Consider the following 26043-nt stretch of genomic DNA (forward strand, 5'->3'; position numbering starts at 1 on the left):
ATAGCGAACCTGAATTTGAATTTAAAGCTGGTATAGTTATAAGCGGCAAAAGTGCGTGTCTGTAGGCTCTTTAGAGAGCACGTAATTAGGACTTTTTATTTAAGATAATTATACCGTAGCTTGGTTGAACTATTTTAAGCACTTTTTTGAAATCAAACAAATGGACCCACGAAGTCTTATCAAAACAAATGTTAGCATAGTTCCAAACCGGATAAACTAAAGGCGTATCGTTTTATTTTAAATAATAAAAGGCTGTAAGAATAGATTGATGAGACAAATAGGAGACCTGATTAAACTGAGTTGTATACATAATCAAATTAGCATAGTTCGGGAGTGCAAAATGGCTAGAACTAAAAATAAAAAGAAACTCGTAAAAGAGCTGAAACTTTCTCCATACAGGGGAAATCGGGGTCAAATGTCCCCTGAAACTGACTCCGCGCCCCCTCCTTCTCCCGAAGCCTCACTTTTTGAGCCGGGAACATCTGCGGTACAGGCGGCAACTGGTGGGGAGCTAAAAGATAAAGAGAAAAAACGAATAAAAGTTACTAAATTACAAGAGCAAAAGAAACTAAAGACAGTCAATCAGCGAATGGCGGCAACGGGGGGAATTGACTTGGCCGAATTTGATAAAAGGGACCCCGAAATGGCCTTTGCGGTGCGCTTGATGGTTGAACAAGAAGAAAAAGATGAGGGAGAGTTGAAAAACGGAAGAAAAATTGGACTTAAATAAACAAGTTGTATGTATATATAAGAATTAATTTACCTTTCATGCCTTTGTTTCATGTCGCAGCGGTATATTATTAGACAATGCGGTATACCCTCCACTAGCTAGAATTTAAGAACTATGCCGCACCGGATTAATCCTTTGTGAGTCCCAGTTAGACTGAGATGGTAAGGTTGTTCATCGTAGCCAGAGTCATAGTATACATAAATATTAATACGGAAGCGTCGAGCAAATAGTCTAAAGTTGTTGTTTGGAAAAATTTGACCTCCCCGATCCCTCTAGATAAGATTACTTTACCGGGTCTGTCGTAAAGGTGCTGATCGGACCCAGTGCGTTGTTTGACAAACAATTTTTCGATATCACCCTCCTGTGTGCGATTTCCCTTAATAATGGTCGACAGACAGTCACTAACACAATTGTATTTAGGATGAGCTACGTCTAATGCAATAGGCTCGTAATCTGAGGTGTCAAATTCAGGGCAGCTAAAAAGAATTGGGCTTTGTAATATATATAGTTGTTAATCGGAGCATTTGAATGATGTAGTACATGAATTTCGGAACCAATCAAGTATAAATGACCATTTTTTGTGAAAAATTGTCGGCTCCGGCGGCAAATACTACTTTTCTCGACCCAATGACAATTCATGGGTTAAACCCCCTGAACGCAAGTACAGGAAAATCTCGAAGTATGTACGACTGTCCATTTCGATAGAGTATAAATTCAAGACTTTGTAGTAAGGACGATAAGCTGAGGACTGAAGTTTGCTTGGGAGAATGCTAGTTTAAAGCAAATCAAATGTTCACCTTTTCACTTTATGAAGATACCACCTAGCAAAAATTGACTTACGGTGTTTTTTTAAATGCTTAAAGTGTATTTAATTAAGATAAGATAAAGTTAGCTAAATAGAAAAAGTTGTAATCAGTTTTAATCAGAGAGAGAGAGAGGGAGAGAGAAACGACTGAGCTAGAAAGCAGTTGGTTTAGTGGGACTAAACTTTCAACAGTTTTTTAAAAGTTGCAAGACCAGTTAGGAAACTGTGAGCAACTTGGTAAAGTAGATTGCGAGTGAATCACGATAACATTTTGAACTTAACTAAAATTTTTGAAGTCGAATTTGTCTCAAGTTGTTAGTTGATTTCGAGTTGCATTTATGCACTGTGGATTCTTCATTCGTGCTTGTGATCTCTATTCAAATTAACGTCTTTGGGACAAAGCACTTTTAACAGCCTGCAAGAGTGGACGAGGGGAAAAACTCAGAAAAGAGACAAGGTAGCGCTTTATTCATCATTTTATTTTAAACCTTCGGTATTGGTTCTAATTAAGGTTGATCGATCTTCTGGGCGACAGATTCCCCTCACTGATAGACTAGTTAGAAATTCAGAAGACGACACATATGAAGTCCCTCGGGGCATTTAATTATGCAGCCATTTTTAATCGCATGTTCGGTTGCGATAGTTTCATATCAAGTCCCAGGGGCCATTTAAATATATAGTCGGATATATAGTCGTTCCTGTAAGTTTAACAACAGGGTATACCAAAGTTGGCATCGTGTAAAATGGCGTTGGGTAAAATGGAATTGGGTAAATTGTCCCGACACCGGTAGTATTCATTAATAAACTATTTTGGCATAAAATGAGTGCAATACTTGTTGATGAGGCATATTGTCATTATCATATGATTGACAAGCACGTCTGGAAGAGCGTAACACTGAGATTAGACAATCGTTTTTGTCCCTGCTGTTACGCAAAAAGCGGCGATATCAAAGCGACGGTAAAAATATTCAGCTGCAGCGTGACAAAATTTTCCACTGATATAATCCCAACAAAGGTTGACTAATGAACTTTACCACTCGCTTGCTTTCGCATCCAGGAAGTTACAAAATTCTGAGGTCAAGCCGAATTGCGTGACTTTGAGCGGGCATAAACAGCCAAAAGTAATTATATTTTTAATCAACTCAGGTTGCGGTTGGTTAGACAAGCTGTTCCTGCCTGTGTCTCCTGTGATTCGTAATATAACAACAGTGCCGAAAACAGAATGGCAAAGAATTTAGTTGAACGCCAACGCAATTTCACCACTGCTGCAAATTTGCGTATTTTTCATTGGGCGTTAACTAATTATTCCATTGTTAAGTTAAGCAATTGTATTATTGCAAACAGAGTTGGTTACAAATTTTTTCCGAGTCGCCTCATAGTTTGATAAGTTCTGGATTGCAATAATAGCCCTGTGACACTGTTCATTAATCAACTCTCGTTGTAAAGACAAGAATTGCATAGTTTATCAATTACCTAAAACTAATTTATAGATTGTAGCGCCCGATAAGAAGTACTAAAATCTAAAAGAGTGACGTAAGTTATGGAACTATAGGAAATTATTAGGTTGAAAGTCACTCCAAGTCTCTCATTTCGATAGGTGGTCTGAAACAAAAGGTGTTCTATTTATGTCTAAAACAATTGCTTTAAATGCCTCTTTAATTAGTATCTGGCATCGATTGAAATGGGTTTTGCCCATCTCGTCGCTGCCCAGTACGCTATTGAATTCGTACATGCAAGACTACTTCTCTAACCGTTATCTATATCTAAAACTTATGACTTCATGGTAACTTAACTTACAACTAAGTCGACACGCTTCAAAAAACTACGAAAACTAAAAACTAAAAAAACATGCAAAACGACAAAAAAATACGGACTAAAAACGGTAAGGGACTATTTTTCTAAAATTTGACTAATTTTACCAATATTTTGAAAAAGTAAAAGAGTATATGGGTACATCAATTCCCTTGACTAACATGTACCTAAGGCTCAGCAAAAATCAGTACTGTTTCAGAGAATTTTCAATATTTACTACTGATTCAGAAGGATTTCAGAACCAATTGTGACGTGATTTCTGAATTGTTTTGAATCAGAGCAAAATTCATAGAAAACATTCATTATTCTTCTTAATCAGAAGAAAATTCAGAATGAATAATTGAATCAGCTGTGAATCAGACAAATGTGAAAAATGCAAAATGTGACCTGAATTAGACTCTGACTCAGTGCTGAAGTTGCTTTAGAGCTAGGTACGGGAAGAATCTTGTCCATATCTAAATTTGTGAACAAAAGCATTAAGTTAACAAATTTATCATTCTCAGGCTTCTAAGCTCTACGGTTCTCCCGTTCATAGCAAAATTGCCCAAATGTTAGTAGATGTTGACACCATTTTTCATTCTAATGCTCAAACTTCCCTTATTAAGAAGAAATTTTAAAAACTTAATAAGTACTAAGCTTAACTTTTCGTTAACAAAATATCACAGAGCTCATCAGTTAAATAAAAGTGTCTGACCAGCTTCAAACTAATTTTAGTATCTCAACATTAAATGCAATTCAGGACAAAAAAAAACAGCAAAAAAGGTCATAAAACAGCATAAAACAGCAAAAATGGTTATTGGCATTATTTTTTCACCAAAGTTTTCACTTATTTTGCATATTTTGAGAGCTCTAGGGCCTCATTATTTTTGCTCAAGTTATACGGCTGTGGATGGAAGACAAGAGTAACAAGTGCTGATTAGCGTCTTGTTGCAAAGTTCTCAGCAACTATTTCAAATTAACCGGTGCTCTCAAAATAGTTTTGATTCCTCTGTTTCTCCAGCGAACTTTACAAAAACATACAGTCTAGTATGAGCCTCGCTTCATCCAATGTGCCTTAAATTTTTTTGCCAATCAAACCAAAAAAAAATTTTACTCTTTGAATCAGGAGTTGTCATGTTGGAACAAACAACTTAAGATTGACTTTTTGAAACATAAACGTCACAAAAGTGATATCTTCATTTTTACACGAAAAATTACTCAACGCTATCAGAGTAAACTTTGTCCAAAAAATAACTTTTTGAAGTTTGCCCAAAACTTTTCTAATTTGCTTTCTTGTTAACTAAGAAAAAAATATTAATTATTCTATCTTTCCCATCCAAATTGAGGCGCTTTCATTCTGACTGTTCGTGATATAGATATCTTCTGTTCTTAGGAAACTATTGAGAAAGTGTAAATTACACTTTTTGCTAAAAATCTTTGTTTTTTTAAAAACAAATTTGGTTGAACTTTGCTCTAGTGATTACGTAGAACATCACACTATAATTTCCAGCTCCTTTTGAGCGACAAAACTGAGAGTGGAAGTTCATTTTAAAATCAATTCACTGCTCTTCAATGTAATAGAAACATAACTGTCACTTGCAACTATACACACCAGAGGAATCTTTATGCATTGTATGTTGGGGTATATAAACTCTTCTAAACAATTGTTCACGGTCCGATCTGAGTCCATCCAATAATTTCTTAAAATAAACATTTTTTTAAAAATCCGAAATGTTGTTTTCGAACATGAAAATGTTCTGTTTTGAAGTCCTAAAAATATTGAGAAAATTTCTTACGAATATAATTATGCGACAATGCTATAGGTCAGCAGCAAGCGATTGAAAACTTAAAAAGAAAGTCGTTTGGTTCAATTTTTATAGTCTTTCAGTACAGTTTTAGTTATACAGTTTTAGTTTTCAGTTAGTAAGATTTTTCCACAGAAATTTTTTATTTTCCAAATCTTTGCAGATAATTTTTTAAAAAAGAAGAACTATTCAGATGGTAACTAAATTTAAATAAAAGTCTTGAAAGCAGTTTTTTTCAGTTTCTTAAGGAATTTCCGTTGCATATTTGCAAAAAACTTAAGATGTGAAATGAATTATTCAACTTTCAGATTGAAAAACTGTGATCCACTGTTCTACTGAAAAGAAAAAATGAATCTTTTCCATTTGTGTCCTCCCCATTAAGTCATGCACCCCCCCCCCCCCCCCGAATTATGGAGCACGTGCCATTAAACAGTAATTAATTATGTAAACACTGGCACGCGCGTCTGGGTGACGCAAATAATATGCACTCAGTAAAATGGGAGGGAGGGAGGGGCTCAAACAGAAGAGATCCTACATTTTATATAGATTGTTTATTTTTAGTAACAAAACAAATTTCGCTCTTTTTACATGAATCAAGGATTTTCTTTGCTAACCAAAGTGTACTATGGACAGTGAATTTTAATATTACCTGTTTTGCCAATTAACCAAACAAACTTGACTTCTTTTCTGTACAATTTCTTACCAAAATATAATTCATATGCTTTTTACATGACTGACACAAAAATACCCGAAAAATCTATTAATCAGTATGAAAGTGCGATGAGCAGATTAGTCCCGTAATTCTTGCTGCTGGCATAATTTTTAGCATTTTCGTTCGACAATCTTTCAGAAATTATCAGTTTGCCGCCGGTTTTCAAAACCTTGAATTTATCTAGAAGAAATAATATAAATACACCAGTAGTATATAGAGGGACCGAGCTGCCCGGGGGGGGGGGTGACGACCCACATGTATTAAGATTGGTTATAGCAATTGTAACTTATTTGGGTCATCTTTGAATTAGTGAGACAATGTATAAAGATAGGTAATAGATTTTACAAGTATTAACATTAGAGTTATTGGAACAACGTATAAAGATAGGTTATAGATTTTACATGTATTAAGATTTGATTTTTGACAGTAATGTATAAAGATAGGTAATAGATTTTACATGTATTAACATTAGAGTTAAGAGAACAACCTATAAAGATATGTAATAGATTTTACATGTATTAAGATTAGATTTTTGACAATAATGTATAAAGATAGGTAATCGATTTTACATGTATCAGGATTGATTACATATTACCAATTTGCTAATGAATCATCGATACTTGTAATAATGACATTTGTTATCTAACTGTAGGCGAACATAAATAGAGATTATTTCTAACTATTTCATAGCGTTGAGTACATTATCTGATTGATATTCTACATTGTTATTTTGTACCAATGTACGAAGATAGCTAATAGGTTACAAGTAGCTGGAGTAGTACTTGGCACACGTAATATGACTGATAAAGACAACCAGTCTTCTAGTCGCTGATGAGTCATCGAATCTTGTTATAACATGTTAAGATTTTCAACTGTGGCTATTATTGTGTATCATATCTGGTTATGGTGGGATAGGAAAATGGTATAAAAACGCCCTAATTATAGATATTATTAGGCATTAAGATTTTTGGTTTAACTAGTTCAAGAACTTCAATTTCCTCGTACTTACAATTAATGACGTCAATATAAATTTTGGGTCCCTAGCAGCACATGAAAAGAGGAAAATATCATATCGATAGGATGATTCCTTTTGCTAACAGAAAATCAAATTAGGCAATCTGAACTCTGGGACAACGAGAAGAAAAATGAATCAGAGCAGACTTCTAAAGGTTCGGCAAGATCATAGTTTATAATTGATTTCCTTAAAAGGAAATTTCGTGCATCTAGCCAGAAAATAATGCTAAAAAGGAAACGAGAAAGATGCTTGTCCAATCAGATTGCTAGAGCAAAATCTTAAGAATTCCGAGAATGTTCCAGGTTACGGTTACTGTTTATCAGCGGGAAAGTGTTGAATAACAAAGAAGCTTATTCATTATCTAGGGTTTACACCGAACTCTCCCAAGAAATTGAGGAATCTGCTTAGAAAGAACTATGCTAGCTCAACTCCGAAAAGAAGACTAAAATTATGCTGAAAATCTGCTGTTATTTCTATCTACTAGTTTCAACGAAAACAACGACTGGGACTAATTATACAATACACTTACTAGGTTGACAAATTAATATGACAATCTTATCAAGTGTTCAAAAGAGATCAATTTAGATAGATTAAAAGTTCTGGAAGCAAATAGATTGTCAGTTTAGATCAGTAAAGGTTTTGTGTGAATTCCATCTCTATCCACAATTCGTTTCGGGTAGAAATATGAAAGTCCCCTTTTAGTCTGTTCATAGATGAAAACCCGATGATTTACGGTTTTGAACCCTCTTTTAGTTGAGGATACATTTACTGCATCATCCAGGACTCTTCTCTACTTCTGTAACGGTCCATTACTGTTTTCTTCCGGAGCATTCTTGTTGAGTCCTTTGCTGCTGAACTTAGTTTTGTTCGTTAATGAATTATAACAGCAATATGTCTTGCTGCATAAACATAGCATTTCGGTACACCGAAACTCCTCCTTGAATAAACCAGGTTCACGCTTGTCATGCTTCACATGTTCATGACAGCAAGTTCTTGGAAAAAATTTGCACGTACTGTCAGCGCGAAGAGTTTCTGTACAGTCATCTCTTCTTATCTCGTTCCAAATGCTTCTCATTTCGGGTCGAATGCAGTCATATAGATTTTCATGAGCCAGCGCCAGATACAAGGAATCGGTGTCAATTTCAAGCTCTTCAAATTTCTGAACATCACAGAACTTGTCAAAAAAGGTATAGTAAAGCTCCAACATTCTCAATTTTGCGTACTGCAAGATGAAAAATCCCACAATTATCGGCTCACGATGTTCAACAGTACTCTTCACTAGCTCAACCTCATATATACCTCTCCCGACATTGTTCAATCTCCTGAAAAGACGGTTTTTGATAGCTTTGTGAGTATTTTCATCGCTGATATAAAGTGTTTGCGTATGTCGGCTTCGATCCATGATCTGATAACCATAAGAGCTATTTCCAAGTAATTTCATAGTTTCAGCAACAACGCTAGGGTCCGGATTTTCATCACCTTCTCGTCTTGCATCAACGACAGATTGTACGAAACCGTTGAAACATTTTTGCGGGGTATACTCAACGAATCTGTGGATTTTGGTGCAGCATAGACCCAGCTTCAAATAAAACTTTTATAATGGCGTTATGACTATTCCATTGTTTAAATTGTAACTCGAAATCAACATTCGTTGTGGTTTTAACAATAACGCGTTATTTTTCAGCATATTCCAGCATGAATTTACCAACATTCTCTCTTCCAACATCACAGTTTTTGAAAATTGGAGGAAAGTTTGCAAATCGTTCACGAAGCTCCTCAGGAACTTCTAAATCGCATTGAACATATCCGAATAATTTATCTTCGTGCATCCGCGTCAACAGCGTCTCACTGCTCAAAAGTAACTTGTAGGGAAAATTTTTTCGAACATGATCTTTCAAAATAGAGCTCTTCTGAACCTGATCCCACCATTCACATTCTCTCATCTCAACAATTTTATATCCTTTCTTTTCCAGATGAAGTCTTCGTAAGATATCAGACTCACGCTTCCGGATACCATTTTCAAATTCGTCTTTATCAAGATTTGGTTGAGTTTCTCTACAGGGACAGAAGTGGTAGTAGCATCCGAGAGCTTCAAAAACTGTTTGACAATGACCACAAAAGCCATCCACACTAAAGGAATCAATTTTTTTCTGTTTTCCAGTTGTATAGATATTTTCAATAGTACATTCGGGTCTGTTTGCTTGATAGAAAGGCATTACCATGTTCTCAAACTTCCTGATTTTGTTTTGACTATCTTTGAACTTTTGAAGATTGGTATCAAACTCCCATCTAGTGTAGAGTCCAGTTGGCATCGCTTGACACATGGAGAAAGGATATAATTGGCTAGCATCTATTCCAACTATTGTTTTACAGACATTGTTTGACCTCCGGATGAATGTTTTGTCTACAACAGCTTTCCTCGTAAACACTATTGATGGACCACCAGTCATTTCACTTCGTATTTTCTCATGCAAGTCCTTGTCAGCTTCGATGAAAGGGTAAAACTTTCTATCCATCGATTTATGAAGACAGATATTTGCTAAATTGGGTAGCGTGCACCCGAGCTTTGTCATGTCAACTTTCTGACCATGATAAAACTCCATCATTTTCACCATTGCCTTCAGCGTTGGTACAACATCTTTGTTATTATACCAACGAAGGAAATCTCGAAAAGTTTCCATTTTCTCCATCTTCCACAAATCTTCTAGGAGAGCATAGTTTTCTATTCCAGTTCTAGGCTTTTCTTTCAGTCCCATTTCCCGGAGAACTTCCGACTGCTCTTTTCCAAATTGAATCAACTTTTCGAACTGAGTGAAATCTTTTTCCAGTGGATTCAAGTTTTTCAGATTGCTAAAGAAGGAATCGTAAGGTGGAAGATGGCTACAGTCAAGTTTCGATGGCGAATCAAACCATTCATATGGGAAATAACTTTTTGTTTCTTTCGATTGATATGCTTTCAGAAAGGAGTCCAGAGTTGTTGCTCCACCGAGAAAATTTACAATATCCAAAAATTGAATATCCCCAAATTTGAAGGAGATGAACTGATTTGTCTTCATGATTACCGTAGGTGTAATAGCTTTGTCGTTAAGGAGATGAGGAATGAGATAGCTTTTGATCAAATTCAGATCATACTTTCCACTGTTGAATCCAAAAACTGGTAGAGTGTCAACATAATTATTGAAATGACACTGGAGATCAAGGAGCTGCTTTTGTTGGTATCGTAAAAAAATTTTTAGAAGCATTACTATCTTCTGCTTTGATACTATTATCCAACTGACTTTTGGAAAAAATCTCCAGTCTAGAGGAAATATCACTCAACCTGGTTTCGATCTCAGCTTTCACCTCCAAGAACTTGGGTCTCAAGTCCGCTTTGTTTTTTGCTGATAAGGTTTCAAGTTGCGCTACAAACGATATGATGAGATGATTGGGATCCTTTTCGCATAAGAAAATTGGTTCTTTCAACAGGTTTGAAGAAATTGATATCGATACAGGTACATGAGTACCAATCCAAGATGTTGTAGCTGTGTTACTGATATCCACTGAATGAACACATATTGCTTCGAAGTCGAAGACGGCTAAATTATTGAAGAGGGTATAATCTTCTGGATACGCGATTGAGAAGTTGTCAAGCTTCTCAGATAGTGTTTCCCGCAAAAAATAAACACCTCGCCGATAGATATTTTTCACTCGTTCTTTACAAATTTTCAAGTGACGGTTGAAATGACCTGAATGGTTGAAAAAGACATCACAGCTGGGACAACGAAACTTCTTGAAGAATTTCTTGATATCATTAACATAACATATATGGTTGTTGTATCGAAGCAGTTTAATGTTTTCGTCATATCGTTCAACGCTGCGTCGAAAAAGTTCACCAATAATTTCACCGTCTTCAATGTCAAAATCATAGATGAAAATGTTTTGTTTGATTAGTTCTTCAATTATTGGAATTTGATCAAAGGAAACACCTGTGAAACTTTCAGGGTCGCAACCACTTGCAGTAACAAAACTGTGAAAAATTTTGGTTGCATTTGGTTCAACATCTACTGATCCAAATAAATGAATAGCAATTGCACGGAATAAACACAAATTATCGTTATATGGTTCATTGTGTCCATTTGAAACGAGACAATTTACTTCAGGATTCCTTAACAATGGCTCTGGAAGAGGAGAATCAGTACAACCCATAGGTATATTCGTAAGAAGCGCTACAAAAACGGTAACATTTGTAATTATTGTGAATCGCCATTTTGAGTTTTGATGTTCTTTTGTACATGTTTCAATCAAGTCAAGTTTCTCAATTTTGTTCTGCAGGTTCAATAAATCGTTTTTATTGCTTAGCAGAAAAGCTCGATTCAGGAGTAAGTTATTTTCATGCGGATAATAATATCGATATTCGTTTGTCTCTACATTTTGCAAAATAAACCCCAATGCGAGGTTAACTTTTGCTGCACATTTCAGGTTTGCAAAAACTTGATCGAGTTTTTCATTGATTTTTTTGGTGTTCAAATTCGATAAACTGAAGTTGAAAACTTCCTGTCTGCCATGCCCGGAATTCATATCGTCAAGTAAATGCTGACAAGCTGCTAGTTCTTCTTTCAATGACTCGCTATCGTTATCAACTTTCTCCATAACCTCACGAACACGGATTGTGCTTGAGGACCCAATTTTTGTGCTAGCTTGATGTACTTTTCTGCGATGAAGTTGAAGTGAGTAGAAACTTGGGAACTGTTTCTGACAGACAACACACTTGTTCAGTGTATTACGAACTTTTGCTCCGTGAGCCTTCGCAATATGGTATGACAATTCTGCCGAATTTTTTGTAGCAAAATTACAATTCGTTTTCTTACAGTAAAGCGTGCCCATCATACAAATCTTCCGGTGGCGAGCAATATTGTATTTTGCAATAGATTTTCCACATTTTTCACAGTTAACGGGTAGGTTTCGATCTTTTGCAAGCATTTCGTTATAACTGGGTAAGTTAACTATGGAAAGAGCAAAGAGATTTTTTATTTTTGTAAGGAATTGTCAACTGAGCCGTAAAATATGAATAAAAAAATGTCTCTCAAGTTCTGCAGAAATTCAAAGTGTATTCATGACTACGTGCGAACAATGAAGTTGAAATTTCTTTGTTACTAAAAAAAAGATTTTATTTCGAGTCGTCAACCAATCACAGCAAAGTTTGCAAAACTTCGGGAAATTGCGACAGCCATTATTCGTGTACACAACTTCGACAACCCTGATTTGTTAACTTAATGTCTAGACAGAATTTGTTCACAAGCAATGAAAACAACCAAAGTTTACCACAGGTTTAAGAGCGTAGAACTTCGGGAAAATGAGACAGCTTTGATTTGTTTGCGGAGCTTCGGAAAAACCAGACAGCCTTGATTTGTTTACTTATTGTCTAGACAGAATTTGTTTACAAGCAATTAAAATAACGAAAAATTTAATGAATTTTCATCTTAGAACGACCTTGAAAATTTGTTTACACAGTGTTCTCAACTAAAACCCACTAATTCATAGAGGTAAATCATCATTTGTTCACTCAGTTTACTCTCTTACTATGGTTGAAGCTATGTACGAAAACAGTCCCGAATACTTCAAAAAGTTTCAAAAACGAATCAAATAAACTATTTGCGACACAGAACCAAAACTACAAGATTCTGGAATAGAAAATTATGCATACGGTAATCATTCATCTTCGACCGTTATTGATGGTTGTTCCTTTGGTTCCAGCCATTGGCATCTTATTTTGAGGATACAAGTTTAGAAGATAAAAATGTTTTTTCTCCGTATGCTTCTGTGCCGATACCTTGTCTCATGACCTGTTTCAAATTTCTTATTTTGCCTACTGAGAAAAACTTTGTTAATCGTGGTGCTATTGTTTCTCGCTTACATGTCGCTGTGGAGTATTTATCAAAGTTTAATCATGTTTCAACCAACAAAACTAAAAAACAACTTCCTTTGCCCAATCCTGTGAAAAAACTCTCAACCATTACTACAACTTCTAACAAACATGCTTCTACTATCCCCGATGTAACTATAAAACGATTTTGTCAACTAATGCATGGTGAACATTCATCTTCTCTCTATCAGATTATGGATATTCTTTTGAGTGGACAAGGGAGTTTTGTACGTGAGACTTCAGACTATTTAATGAACTTCCAGTTCTGTAAAAAGTCTAGTGTCTAAACTTAAGCTGTCATAGAAAAATTTAATTCAATTTTACTCCATATGTTTTACAAATGCTAGCAATTGCAATTCATTTACATCTGGTACAAAAGGAAATTTACTGCTATACAAATAGTGCGCAATATAGATGCAAAATAAACAACACAGTTGTGAGTCTGCTTATTGCAGGGCGGATTGAATATCTCTTATGTGCTCCATAACATCCATCATCATATGCAAATCAGTACATTGCTGTAAACGGGAGAAAATATCTTTGTAGGCAGTCAGAGGTAGTGCTAACGGATCTGCAAAGTATAGTACGGGGTATGCGTAGCGTTTGGCAAGCATCAACCAATGCGTTCCAAAAGAATCAGCTCGTGATGCGTTTACAATTATAAAACTGTTAACAGGTAAATTTAATGGATAATTGTCAGCGGCACAAACACCTCGAAATGTGTATTTGAGATGCTTGCATTTTTGAACTTGAATATAAATTTGATCTTCGTCCATTAGTATGCGTTCATAGGCAGAATATTTTTGGATACGTTTCTTGCAGAGTCAATATACACCGTAGATGATTTTTCACCGAGGAAGAAAACTTCAACGTTGTTTGTTAAAGCTGTATCAAATTTTAATTCGACCGATATAGACGAATTTGTTAGTTCAGGATGAATAAAATCATGTGTGGCTTCTTGCGTACTAGTCAGGTCGAAAACCATTATAAAATGGTTTGAAAAATCACTCAATGATATTCCATGACCGTTTTCTTCATAGGCCTATGCGCTCATTGAATTGTAGTACAAACGCTTGTTGTCAATTGTTGACATTGGTGTACCAGCTGTTGCGAAACCGTTTTGGAACACTGTAATCTCACGCAGCCCAAATTTTCAATAGTTGAAGGGATTTACTGTGTTAGTTCCAATGAAAGCATCACCAGCACACAATGCAATTATAAGTCGTCTTATGGGTTCTTTTGTAAAAATATCTTCGTGCTTCCAACTTTGCTGCCCCGTTGTTTCAAGAAAAATTTTTGTTATCACTTCATTGTATCGATATATTGCAGGTGTTCTCAAAAGTGTTTTCTCAATGGCTCCGACTACGTTGTCTGATACAGTCATCTTTCTAACAAAAAGATTGGCTTCGTCAATTTTTACTTTGTAGTTTTTGCCAGCTGCTTCACTTATAGTGGCAAAACCATCTTGTGACCTTCGGAAAGAAATTCTCAGGGTAACTCCGCTTACTAATTGTTTTTCGCACGAGAAAAAATCAACAGCTAGTTTTCCATAAAGAGTAATTTGAGCTGATTCTCTCCTCAAGTCTTCTTTGCATCTGTCCCGTGAGAGAATTCTGTTTCTATGAAACTTTTGTGAGCATAGTGTCCATTGGCAGAAGAGATCTTTATTCCATATGCAGAAACAGTGCAGTCAGCAAATAGGGAATGAAGGACCTTATTCACAAAAAATGCGGCATCAGTATTAGCCGGATCACCTGCGTCATATCGTAAATCAGTTCCATCGACATTTTGTATTCGGCATTTGATTTCCAAATAAATTTTTTGCAAGTCTATGAAATTGTTGCGATCACCTACCACTTCAAATTCAAGTGACGATCCGGAGGGAGAATAAAGGGGCCCAGTTTTTTATTCAAATGATTGATCAAAGGTAACAAGCAAAGGCGGTTTTTCAAATAAGTCTAATGAGCTGTGAGTGGCTTCGGAAGGTATTACAATATTAGTTCGCATTTCTGACTCGAGAGAAAAAATCCAGTCGACTCATTCTTGGCTTTGCTTTTCGAGAAATGATTTTTTTAGTGGAACGTTTTTTGTACTGTCGAGGTTTAGCAAAGTGTTGTCTTCGACGTCTACTAGCTTGCCGGCCTCGTGTTATGCGTGAATTGAGAGAACCACCAATTTGTTTGCGGGGTGTTTTCACAACCGTGCTTTTCAACGCCTGCTTTGCCGACCTTCGTTTCGTTGCTACTTCTACCAACTCAGGTGCACCCTGCACTAAAAGCTCTCGACCAATTCTTTTGGCAGCGGGCCATATAAACTTTCTTGCCAATGGTAGAGCAACTCTTCCTATACCTGCAGCGAGGGCTCCAAAGCCACTACCTCTTTGACGATAATGACCGGAGAAAAGTGGCACTAACTGTGATGCTTGGTCGCTGTAGTAAGCTTCCATTTCACTTGATTTTTCGAAACCTTAAGCTTACTATCACTTTTCCTGTTCCAGTAAATGGAATGAGTTTTCCGGCTTCGTTCCTCAACTCCACTTTAATGTTTTGAATATTGTAAGAAAAAATGGGCTTGTAATCCAGAATTGTAAACGACTTGTGATGGATGGGTGTAACGATGTTTATGCTACCGTTTCTCAAACGTCTTTCAGACTCAATGGTTTTAATTACAGGAGCTCTCACGTCACCTATATTCTGATAATCTATGATATCTATGTAGGCAAATTTAATTGTGAGCCACAGGTTATATCGACTGGGAAATCACTCTGGTGTCTGTTGAGAGTTGTGTCTGCTTTGTATCCAATATGAATGTATCCATCATGGGAGTTGTCTTTTATACCCTTGAAGCCGAGAATACTTGGAACTTCTTCGTTTTCAAATGATAAACCCTCATTTGCTCCGAATTGCAAAACCAGTTTATGAGTAATTTTGTCAAAAGTAAAATCAAACTGTTTCAAATGAGCAATTCGCCTAAGTTCATCCATGAGTTGATCCAAACTAGTGTAAATGACTTTGCGAATTTTTCTAAGGTGTCCACTTTGATTATTTCAGGCATCGAGTTCGGCTCCCGAGTTTACATAAACGACCAACAGGTTTGAATTGATGTTGTTAATGTTTGATGGGAAGGATATTGAAGATAAAGCTACTTGCCATTCTCCTTCCAACATAAGTGGTTGAGCTAAATGGTTACAAAAATTTGCCATTGTGTTTTCACTGAAAATTTCCATTGATTCGTTGGATATTAATTCGATTGTGAATTCTTTAGCGGCATCCATTTTATTCGTCTAACACCTTTACTTGGACTAATTCCGGTTCATAAAACTTACCGTGAATTATAACGTTGTCTGAATCTATAAGATTGTACGTTGGGGGACTCACAGTAGCAATTTTGAATATTGTAAAAACTTCGTTTGTGTAATTTTGTTTTTAAACTTTTCTGAATTTTTCGTCAGGCTTTGCAATCCGAACAAGGTCTCCTTCTTTGTATTTTGTTTTGTACTTTTTTGTGTCGATTGAGAGTGATATTAAAAATGGTTCATGTTTTTTAAACACTTTATTAGGTGCTAATTGGGTAACCCGGTTAACACGACTGTTTATTGTATTTACAAACTGGGGCAAATCTTTCATATACGTCCAGGTCCATTTTTCCTCCAAAAATTTGTAAATAATGTTTTCAAGCGATCGAATGTTCCTCTCTGCAAATGCCGACTTGGTTTCGTTTTCTGTTGTATATAAATGAATTCCTTTCTTCTCACAAAACTTTTTGAATTCTCCTTTAAATTTTGATCCCTTGTCTGTCCATACATTCTCCGGCTGTTTCTTCTTGATCATGTTTTTGAAGGCTTCAACAGCATCTTTTGCATATAAGGCCTTCATTGGTTGAACTCGTAAGTAATGCGATAATACATCCACGGCCACTAATAAATATTTTACGCCATTGTTGTGTTGGGCAACTTTATCCATATACGCAACATCAACCGACCAGATTTGGTTTATTTTGAATGCAACAGCTTTCAGTCGAGGGAAACTTTTCCTGAATTGTCTGTATTTCGTGTAGGGGGCTTTCGACTGAAGATAGCGAACAATTTTACCTCTGGTATAGCCACTAGCCTTCTTTAAATTAGCAATACTACCAAATGCAGCCCTGCTTTTAGTGTACAACTTGTCTAACTGTTTAACTTGGTAGGAAGTAATTTTCCCAGAGGCTGGTTGGTTTGATTTCTTCTTCTGCTTCTTCAAAGCTTCCCTCGTCCTTGTCAGAAGCTGTTGCTTTTTTTCTGCGGGATTTTGAAGCAACTTCCTTGTCTGACTCATATTCCAAAAATTGCAGCTTCTCTTCAGATGATAAATTTAGAAACTTTTTGGCGTATGTGTTACAAGTCAAATGTGAACCAATATCGAGAAGTGCTAATATACTGAATTGTTCAAAAGATAGTTTACAAGTGGTTTGCTGTAGATTGTAAAGAAATGTAGCAGCAAGAACTTCCGTATTTGAACCTTTGATAAGCAATCTCTTTGATGAGTCCAAGGACACAGAATCGGATTCCTCTATTATCTCCAGTATTTTATTCTTTCTTCCAAATTTTATCCCTTTCAAGATTTTAATATCATTCAACACTCCTTGTCTGATAGCTAATGTGTTGTCTATCATAAATGGTTTTTCCAAAGACTCGTTTATTGCACTTCTATCATCCACTGAAGCGTCAGTTTGTTGCTCTGCTGTATCCTGTTGCGAGACAGAGGGAGCTGATGGTGACTTGTTTTTTTTGGAGAAGCGATAACTGCTTGGCTGGGTTGTGAACATCTTTGTTGCTGAGTAATTGAGATAAATAGGGTTATTCTCTTGTATACATTTGTTTAGGTATTAACACAAACTCTTCAGTATGCATTTTGTTCCAGATACTATATGCAGGGTATTGCTAAGAGTTGGATGAGACTGATACCTGAGGGAGATTTAATCAGTTTTAATTGTTCCGTTTTCCCAACTTTTCTGTTCGAAAGTTGACGCAGAGTTTTTTCAAACTTTTTCAGTTCTTTTTTGTTGACTGGTACAACTCCAGAGAGTACGTTCACCTTACAATCACTCAGAAACCAAATGAAGTCACTGTCACTAAATAATCTGAAATCAATGTTGGAGTTTTTGTTTGTACTATTTGCCCATTGCTTGAGCATAAGCAAGTGTCTCTTTTTCACTCGTAATTGGTGTAATGACTGCTTCTTGTGCAGGAATGTAAAAAATTGAAGGATCAGGTCCAATTATTTGTGATGCAAATCGTAAACCCTGACTTGTTTTTGGATCCAGATCAATGATTAAATGTCCGTATGGCTCAGCTGTTGCTAATTTGTATGCGTCCTTGAGTAATTGGAGACAGTTCAACTGTTTTCCAAGGTATTCAATCTGTTGAATGTCACGCAGTGATTTGAATAAAATTATTTGAGTGGTGTTTAGGTCAATTGTTCTCGACCATTTGCTTTGATGAAACAAATTATGCTTCACATATATAACATGAAGTTTACGATGGCGTCCAGACGTAGCTATTTTTACAAACACTTTTTCATTAAAAATTTCCTCGCATGAGTCGTCAAATATACGAAGACAGTTCGAAAGATTTTTCGTTGTCTCCAATCCTGAATATTTGATGAATTCAATGCGTGCTATACTACCTCGCATTTCCCTGAACAGTGGTTGGAACTCCTTGTAAAAGTAATAAATTTTCTCAAAGCGCGGATAAAAACTGTTCCCCTGCAGCATGTGAAACATCAGCTTAGTTTTACCGGAACCGCTGGGTCCAACAATTGACATGAATATCCTGTCATGTGTCAGAATCACTTTTTTCATAGTTTTGGATTTGGTAAAACATAACCAACTAAGCTTGACAACAATGCAATCCAAATTGATTTTTCTTCACAACTTTCTGACTAAAGAAAGAGCATAGTGAAGCAAAGGATGATCATCAGAGCTATGATACCCACTTGAACAAAAAATATTACTTCAGACCGTGGCACCGATGAGTTGGAACAGCAACGCCATGGAGGTCTCTCTTTGTTGTTTACATCAAACACTAAATTTCTGACACCCGCATCAGCCTCGTCTCTTTGATGCATTTGAAATAATTTTTTGCCTCAAAAGTTAATTGCAACAAGAACGATACAAAATATCAGATATGTAATTTATTCATTGTTTTCAATGGGCAACTGTTTCATATACCAGAATTCAAACAATTTGAAACCTTTTATGTGACATTTTATTTCTAGTTTATAACAAACAGTTGATGAGTCATTTTCTTTATACGATGGTTGACTGAAGACTTTCTCAAGTTCGGGATGCTCCAAGACATAAACTCTCAACTCATTTGGCATCTCTTTCAGAGTTAGTTCACGTTCCGGTAGTATATTTTTCAACCTAAAGGGAGGAACTTTTCTGTCCGCTCATTGTTTCCAACGAGGGATTCGCTGCTCTTTTTGGTGCCAGCGGTGGCTTCTCGGTTGTTTTGTTTGTAGCCATAATTGAATTGATTCTGCAGTTCGCGAGCTCTCTGTTTATTTTTCACATACAATTGGAAATGATAGAAGTTATCAATCACAGGGAGGCAAGCTCTGAAGCTGTCTAGTTCTTCTGGAGATAGCGTAATTGTTGCGAAGTAACGTTTTGCTGCTGTGCTATACAGCGGGTTGTAGCGGGGTTGTTGTGCAACGCCGGGTCTGCTGTTGAAAAAATTTTGATCAACTGAATAATTGTTCTGTATTGGTACACAGGGATCTTGAACTCTGTTGAATATTACTATCGGCTGATCGTCAAGAGGAGTCAAGCAAGTATATATCTTCAAATTGTCTGACAGATAGGTGGTCAGTGTTGCCGTCTCTTCTCTGTGCATCACTTTGTGTCCACTGTGAAAATATTCTGGCTTTACGTTCTGCACAATGATTGAATACTTGAGTTTGCTGTAACTTTATTGGAATGTAGACTGCAAGAAACAACTGTTTCCTCTGGAAGTATTTCTGAAAAGCGGGGACAATTTAAATCTTCTGGATTGTAAACTTTTTTCTGTAACAACTTGCTGAGGACCTCACACTTTTCGGTGCCTTTTGAAAAAAAAATTTTCCGGGTAAATCGGAAACTAAAACTTAAGCAAACTGCTTTCAGGTCACTGTAAGGTGTATCGCCATCGTCCCAATCGAGGCCGTGCAGGTTGTGTCAACCAAACAACAGTTTGTTGATCGTGTGCCGATAATTCTGCACAGCTAACTGGAGGTTTGAAAAATATTGTATCGTAGTAACTGCAACACAAGCAGAGTTCTTTGATAATGCATCCAATTGACTTCAGTTTGAAATCTTCGAGATCGAGAACAACAGTATTTGCGAACTTGCTTCCAAAATTTTTTAGCATTCCAGCTCACGGAATAATTGAGAATGGAAAATTTTCACTGATAGCACATTCAGTATTCCTGTCAAATGTCCAAAAAGACAATTATTTATTGGTGAATAACGGAAAGCGTATACATATCCAGGACCTTTGTTCCTACAATCTTTTACGAATCCAGCTGCATCGTGTAAGGCCGCATGAAGTCCTAAAACTTTGCTATATTTCAGTAAAGGATCTAGTCGTGAATTATCAGCTCCTATTAAACCACCATAGGGTCTGAATTTAAGTGCTAATTCTCCGTCAATTTCTGGATCTAATAATGCACAGGCTGCAACAAAATATAACTGACGATGTGATATGTGCCTAAAATTTTGATTACCTCTCAGTGATACAGTTTTTTCGTGAATCAACTTTATGTCTTCTATTCCAATTGTATTCATTACTAAGTGTATACTGAACGCATGGTCTTGCAGCTAGAAAGTTTTAATTATTCAATTATGATTGGCTGTCAACTTGAACTAAATCCTCTGTTCTGATTGGTCGGTTTTGTTTCTCAAAACTCTTAAGTGTTTCTCACACTGAACATGTTTTAACACGATCTTTTCTTTCTCTGCTTACTCCATCCTCGAGTATATCATTTATTAGTTTAAACATCCACAAACAGGTGAGTCGAACTATCTTTGTTTTAGTCTATAATATGTACTCATTTGTGAACATAAATTTGCATGACCACAATTGAGTACATACTTATACAAGAAATTGTTTGCTTTTTCCGCCCAAGTTTGAAGTACATGTGTGAATGTGTGTGTGTGTGTTTGTGTGTGTGTGTGTGTGTGTTTGTGTGTGTGTGTGTGTATTTATGTATGTATGTATGTATTTATGTATGTATGTATGTATGTATGTATGCATGTATATATGTATGTATGTATGTATGTATGTATGCATGTATGTATAGGGTAAAAATTTTTGAATTTTTTCCGACAATTTTTCTTACTCAAAGAACATGTTTCACACAAATTTACATTGGTTCAAACCGAAAAATCGCAAAAAAATTTTTCAACTCCATTTTTCAAAATTTTTTACAAGTTCTGATCCTCCTATAGGGTTAAAATTTCATTTTTTGAAAAAAATTTTTCCGACAACTTTTTTTTACTCAAAAAACATGTTTCACACAATTTCACATTGATTAAAGCCGAAAAAACGCAAAAAAAATTTTTCAACCCCATTTTTCAAAAGTTCTGATCTCCCTATAGGGTAAAAATTTCAAAATTTGAAAAAAATTTTTCCGACAACTTTTTTAGTCACAAAATATGTTTCACACAATTTTACATTGATTAAAGGCAAAAAAAAACGCAAAAAAATTTTTCGACCCCATTTTTCAAAAATTTTTACAAGTTCTGATCCCCTATAGGGTAAAAATTTCAACTTTTGAAAAAATTTTTTCCGACAACTTTTTTTATTCACAAAACATGTTTCACACATTAGCGGTAAATTCTCAAATATGAAAAACTAGATCTGAATACTTTTATCATACACAAATTATGTAATCACAATGCTAGCAATAGCAGTGCTTAACTTATATCACTGTTCTAAACAAACAAACAGACGCCACAGCAAACAATTAGTCGTAAAAAAAACTGGGTCATGCTTGTAAACAAATTGAACCAAGTTACAATCAGCCGAAGGGTAAAATAGAAGAATTTTTTCGAAAAAAAAAATTCGGAGCTGAGCAGAACCTCAACGGGGGGGGGACACTATATATTAAGATAGGGAATGCAGAAATTGTCCCCCTAGGGGGACGCTTAGGGGGACATTTAGTGCGAATTGCATTAAATGTCCACCTAAGTGTCCCCCTAGGGGGGACAATTTCTGCATTCCCTATCTTAATACATTGTGTCCCCCCCGTTGAGGTTCTAGTCAGCTTCTTCTACTACTTACACCGTGGTTTGGTAATTTTTGATTTCAGACCTAACGTTGATTATTTTTATTTTCTTTGCTACCAATGGACATTTTCATTGTTTGGGCTCTGTAGAATAATGCTGTGCTCCAATGTTTATTTCTGTTTTGATTTTTCTATTCAATTGCCTCAGTGTATTTTCAGTAGTATTTTTAACTGAAACCTTCCTTGCGTCAGAAACTACTAAAAGTCTGTAATTTTTTAAACCTGACAGAGTTTATGGATGCCTGTTTTGGGTGGCTTTTATTTTTTTTTAACAGGGTGAAATATCCTCTCGCTTTGCCTTGAATAACACACACAAATAATCTATGGTGGAAATTGAAAGTGCTCACCAAAACAGAGCAATGTTGCTTATAAAAAAGAATAAAAATTAGTCTGACAGTGGGTATTGTAAAAATGGCAATTAAAAATTTAACGATTCGGCGCTCGGCCTAGTGGTGAATCCCTATAGTTTTGCAGAAATAAGTTAATATCAATGAAATGGAGTTAGAACTTTAATTCTGCCCAACTTTAACATGCAATAAGTGTAAGTTATGACAATCAAATACGTACAAAATTGTATTTGAGGTTAAATTATAAAATACGTTGCAAAAGTTTTTTTTCACATTTTTGAACTAGAGCCGAAAATTATTTTGCTGTCATATTTTGATAAAAATTAAAATATCACAAAATTTGAAGAGATATTTTAAGTTCTAAAGAAATCAAAACTGTTCAAAAATTTACCAACTGTTTTATATCAAGAGACTTTAACTCACGTAAAGAGTGCAGATTTTTGTTCTGTATTTCATGATTAGAGCGTGGAATTTTTCGAACCAGCCTTTAGATCAAGTAGATGCGCAAATTTTTGTCGTTCTCCAAATATGAACTAAATTCTTCAGGGAAATTTTGTCGGCTGCTCTGTTGCGCCCACCGCAATGTTGCCCCCCCCACCCAAGTGTTGCCCGCCACCACCCATCAGACCTCGGTGGAGTAGGTCACTGTAAACTTTCTAGATTAAATCGAATGTCTTGCATTTTAATATCACGATTTTGAGCATTTTTCACTATTGTTGCCATTTCTTTTTTCAATTTTTTGACAGTTATAGTCATTATTCAGGTTTTCTTTAGCCTCAAGGGCCAGAAACTTTTCGTTAGGGTGTAATAATAAGTTACTGGAAAAATTTTGTTGGTCAATAATTAATTTTCAAATTTTTAATATCACCATTTTTAGCAGTTTTTTTGTTATAGAACTTGCAATTTTTTGGCAAAGTTTTTTGAAAATTTTGTCAATTTTTAGGTTTCTCTAGCAGCGGAACTTTCTCTATAATATAATACCGCATATTTTATAGATGTAATGGAAAGTTTGTCAAGATTTTTATATCGCAAATTTAAGCAATTTTTTAAAATATTTGCAATTTTTTCATGTTTTTGATTTTTTTCCGGCAGCAGCGACCCTGGGACCTCCTCCAAGGTTTGACAATGAGCAGTTGCGTAGTTTCTAGAGTTAATGAGATGGTGATCGACTTTTTTTACTACTCCAGTATTAGTAATTTTTGGATAAAATTTAAATTGTTCAAAATTTTGGAAAATAATTGTTCCAAAATTATGGATCTTTATGAGCCTGTGAAACTATTTCAGGCTTGAACCAGGGATACCGGATAGTCTCATGAGACAATGAAATGGTTTTGATGATTTTTATATATTAAATTTTAGCAAGATTTTGTTCAAATTTTGGACTCTTTTCAAAATTTTTGAATTTTTTTGTCCTTTTCTGAGTTTTGACGATCATTACTGGCCAACGAAGCTTTTCAAATCTTGCAGATGGGTTATATAACATAACTCAAGAGACAAAAAATAGTTTTGAACATTTTCATTGCGAAATCTGGAAGCCTTTTCTTTTAAATTTTGCAATGTTTCGCAAATTTTTAAAAATATCAGTTTTTTATTTGATTTGTTTACTAACAAGGCTAGAAAACTAAAAGTTGCAGAGTCGAATCAAGCTAAAGGGAGCCTCACTAAACCTTAGCTAGCTACCGACAAAGCCAACCACTTGCCGGTCTTTTGGAAGCAATTCACCCGACGTTAGTCGGTTATCTTTCATGTTCCACCTCTTTATTCATTTGCATTTCCTGGAAGTCGAACTGCTGCAAAGAGCTCCGATATTCGTTTTCTGTACAAAAAACTAACTTAGAGGAAAATTTAATAGAGGAGCTCTACTAAAAAAAACACACCAAGTTGACAACTTCTTTTTTTTGAATGATGTCTATTTTTTTGTTTGTTAATTAGATTCTTCAGAGATAAATTAATCAAGTTTCAAATGGATCGCATTTGTGTACTTTAATGCGGAAAAGAAGTGCCCTTACAAAGCTTTTTGGGTTGAAAGAAATTAGCTCGTCAAAAGAAAGATATAATATATTATCTGTGATTAACATTACAAGAAATATTATTCATTGATCACATATTAGCAATTGTTTAGACTGAAAACTTTTTCAAAAATTTAGGATACATTTTTAATTGCCCTCAAAGAAAATTGTAGCAAATATACACAACTATGCACACTTGATTTTGAGCCTCAAAAACTGAAAAAATCGTAGCACCCAGGGGGCATTAGGTTATCTTATAGATTTCAACTCAGTAGTCTCTAAGTATGCCATTCACAAACTGTTTTGGAGACGTGTACTCGTAGTGTGTGTGAAGCGCAGTACATCGTTCAGGCCGTAAAGACGTGGCCCTGTGCTGCCAAAGACCCCCCCACCGTTAGCACCTACCAATCCCCCCTGGTGCAAAACCCCACAACCCCCCCCCCCGCTGCGCTCACCTCACTCTCCTTCAATTAAGCAATTAGGCTAAAGCTAGCTTCACTAAACCGTAGCTAGCTACTGACGAAGAATGAATTGTTTCCTAAACTGGTAAGGGTTGGTTGAATCTTATTTCGACGATCCTGTATCTAATCTTAAGTTCTGATTAAGTATCACAGTTGCTTTAAAGCTCGTTTTAAAACCTCTTGTTAAGCTACATCTACATATAATAAAAGATATTTTTTCAATATATAAAGAAAATTTTTCGGCTTTGGTTTTTGAGAAAAAGTGTTTCTGTTCTTTCATGAGCGTCAATATATTCCTTGGACAAAATTTTTGCTTTCATCAAAAAAATGCCATTGAATTGTCTCAAAATCTGAGATTACGGTGTTCATTGTGAAACTTAGAGCATAAAACGATCAGAATGCCAAAAAAATCTTTCAATTATATATATATAATATATATATATATATATATATATATATATATATATAATATATATATATATATATAATATATATATATATATATATTTAATTCATTTTTTAAAGTTTCATCAATCACACGCAGGCGGAACTTGACAACATTATGTTACAACTGTTCAAATCGTTCTTGTTATTACAGGAACAGGGTTTTTAACAATTGATAATCTGTTCTTGCGCATCTAGATTTAATAGATTTTACATTTTAGGTCGTAATTGTTCGGTATATGACGGGCTGGAACATTATGTGCAACCGCACGTTATACCAATGCTCCTTGTTATTATCATAAAACATAAGCATATGAGAACTTACTGCTTCGTGCTTTTTGCACAGCCGCATAGTCATTATTTTTGAACCCGAAATGGTCTCATGTTTTGTTCCATATTTTCAGCTAATGACAGTTAAACTGGTGACTGGACAAATTTCTTTCGACTTTTACTCATAATGGCAAAGAATGGATCAATAGATACGCGGCAGACAAATCGTGTGTTTAGCAACTACAGCCTTGAAGAGGATGAGAACATACAAGACCAAAACGGCATCTCTCTATTTCTTTAACGGAAGCTGCGGGAGTTATGAAGACACTATTTCAGCGTTCTAATAAAAATTTTTCGAAAAAAAACATCCTTTAAAAACAAAGGTGGTCCAAACCCATCAGCGGTGCCCATCAACGTGAAAACCCAAAGGGAGATGATCTCTGATCA

At 35.6% G+C, this 26043-nt stretch overlaps 2 protein-coding genes across 3 annotated transcripts in view; both read left to right on the forward strand.

Annotated features, from left to right (window-relative positions):
- Window positions 1-26043, forward strand: part of LOC142339107 (uncharacterized) — a 382233-nt gene that overhangs the window by 107582 nt on the left and 248608 nt on the right. The window lies entirely within an intron of this gene.
- LOC142339701 (uncharacterized) overlaps window positions 3305-26043 on the forward strand; it is a 190353-nt gene continuing 167614 nt past the window's right edge. Inside the window, exons 1-2 of the mRNA XM_075389921.1 lie at window positions 3305-3417; window positions 25731-25877. Coding sequence (XP_075246036.1) covers window positions 25784-25877 — 94 coding nt within the window. The 5' untranslated portion in view covers window positions 3305-3417; window positions 25731-25783. The remainder of the gene's footprint in view (window positions 3418-25730; window positions 25878-26043) is intronic.

Source organism: Convolutriloba macropyga, chromosome 5, assembly GCF_964194025.1.
Source record: "Convolutriloba macropyga chromosome 5, txConMacr16.3, whole genome shotgun sequence".
NCBI lineage: Eukaryota > Metazoa > Xenacoelomorpha > Acoela > Convolutidae > Convolutriloba > Convolutriloba macropyga.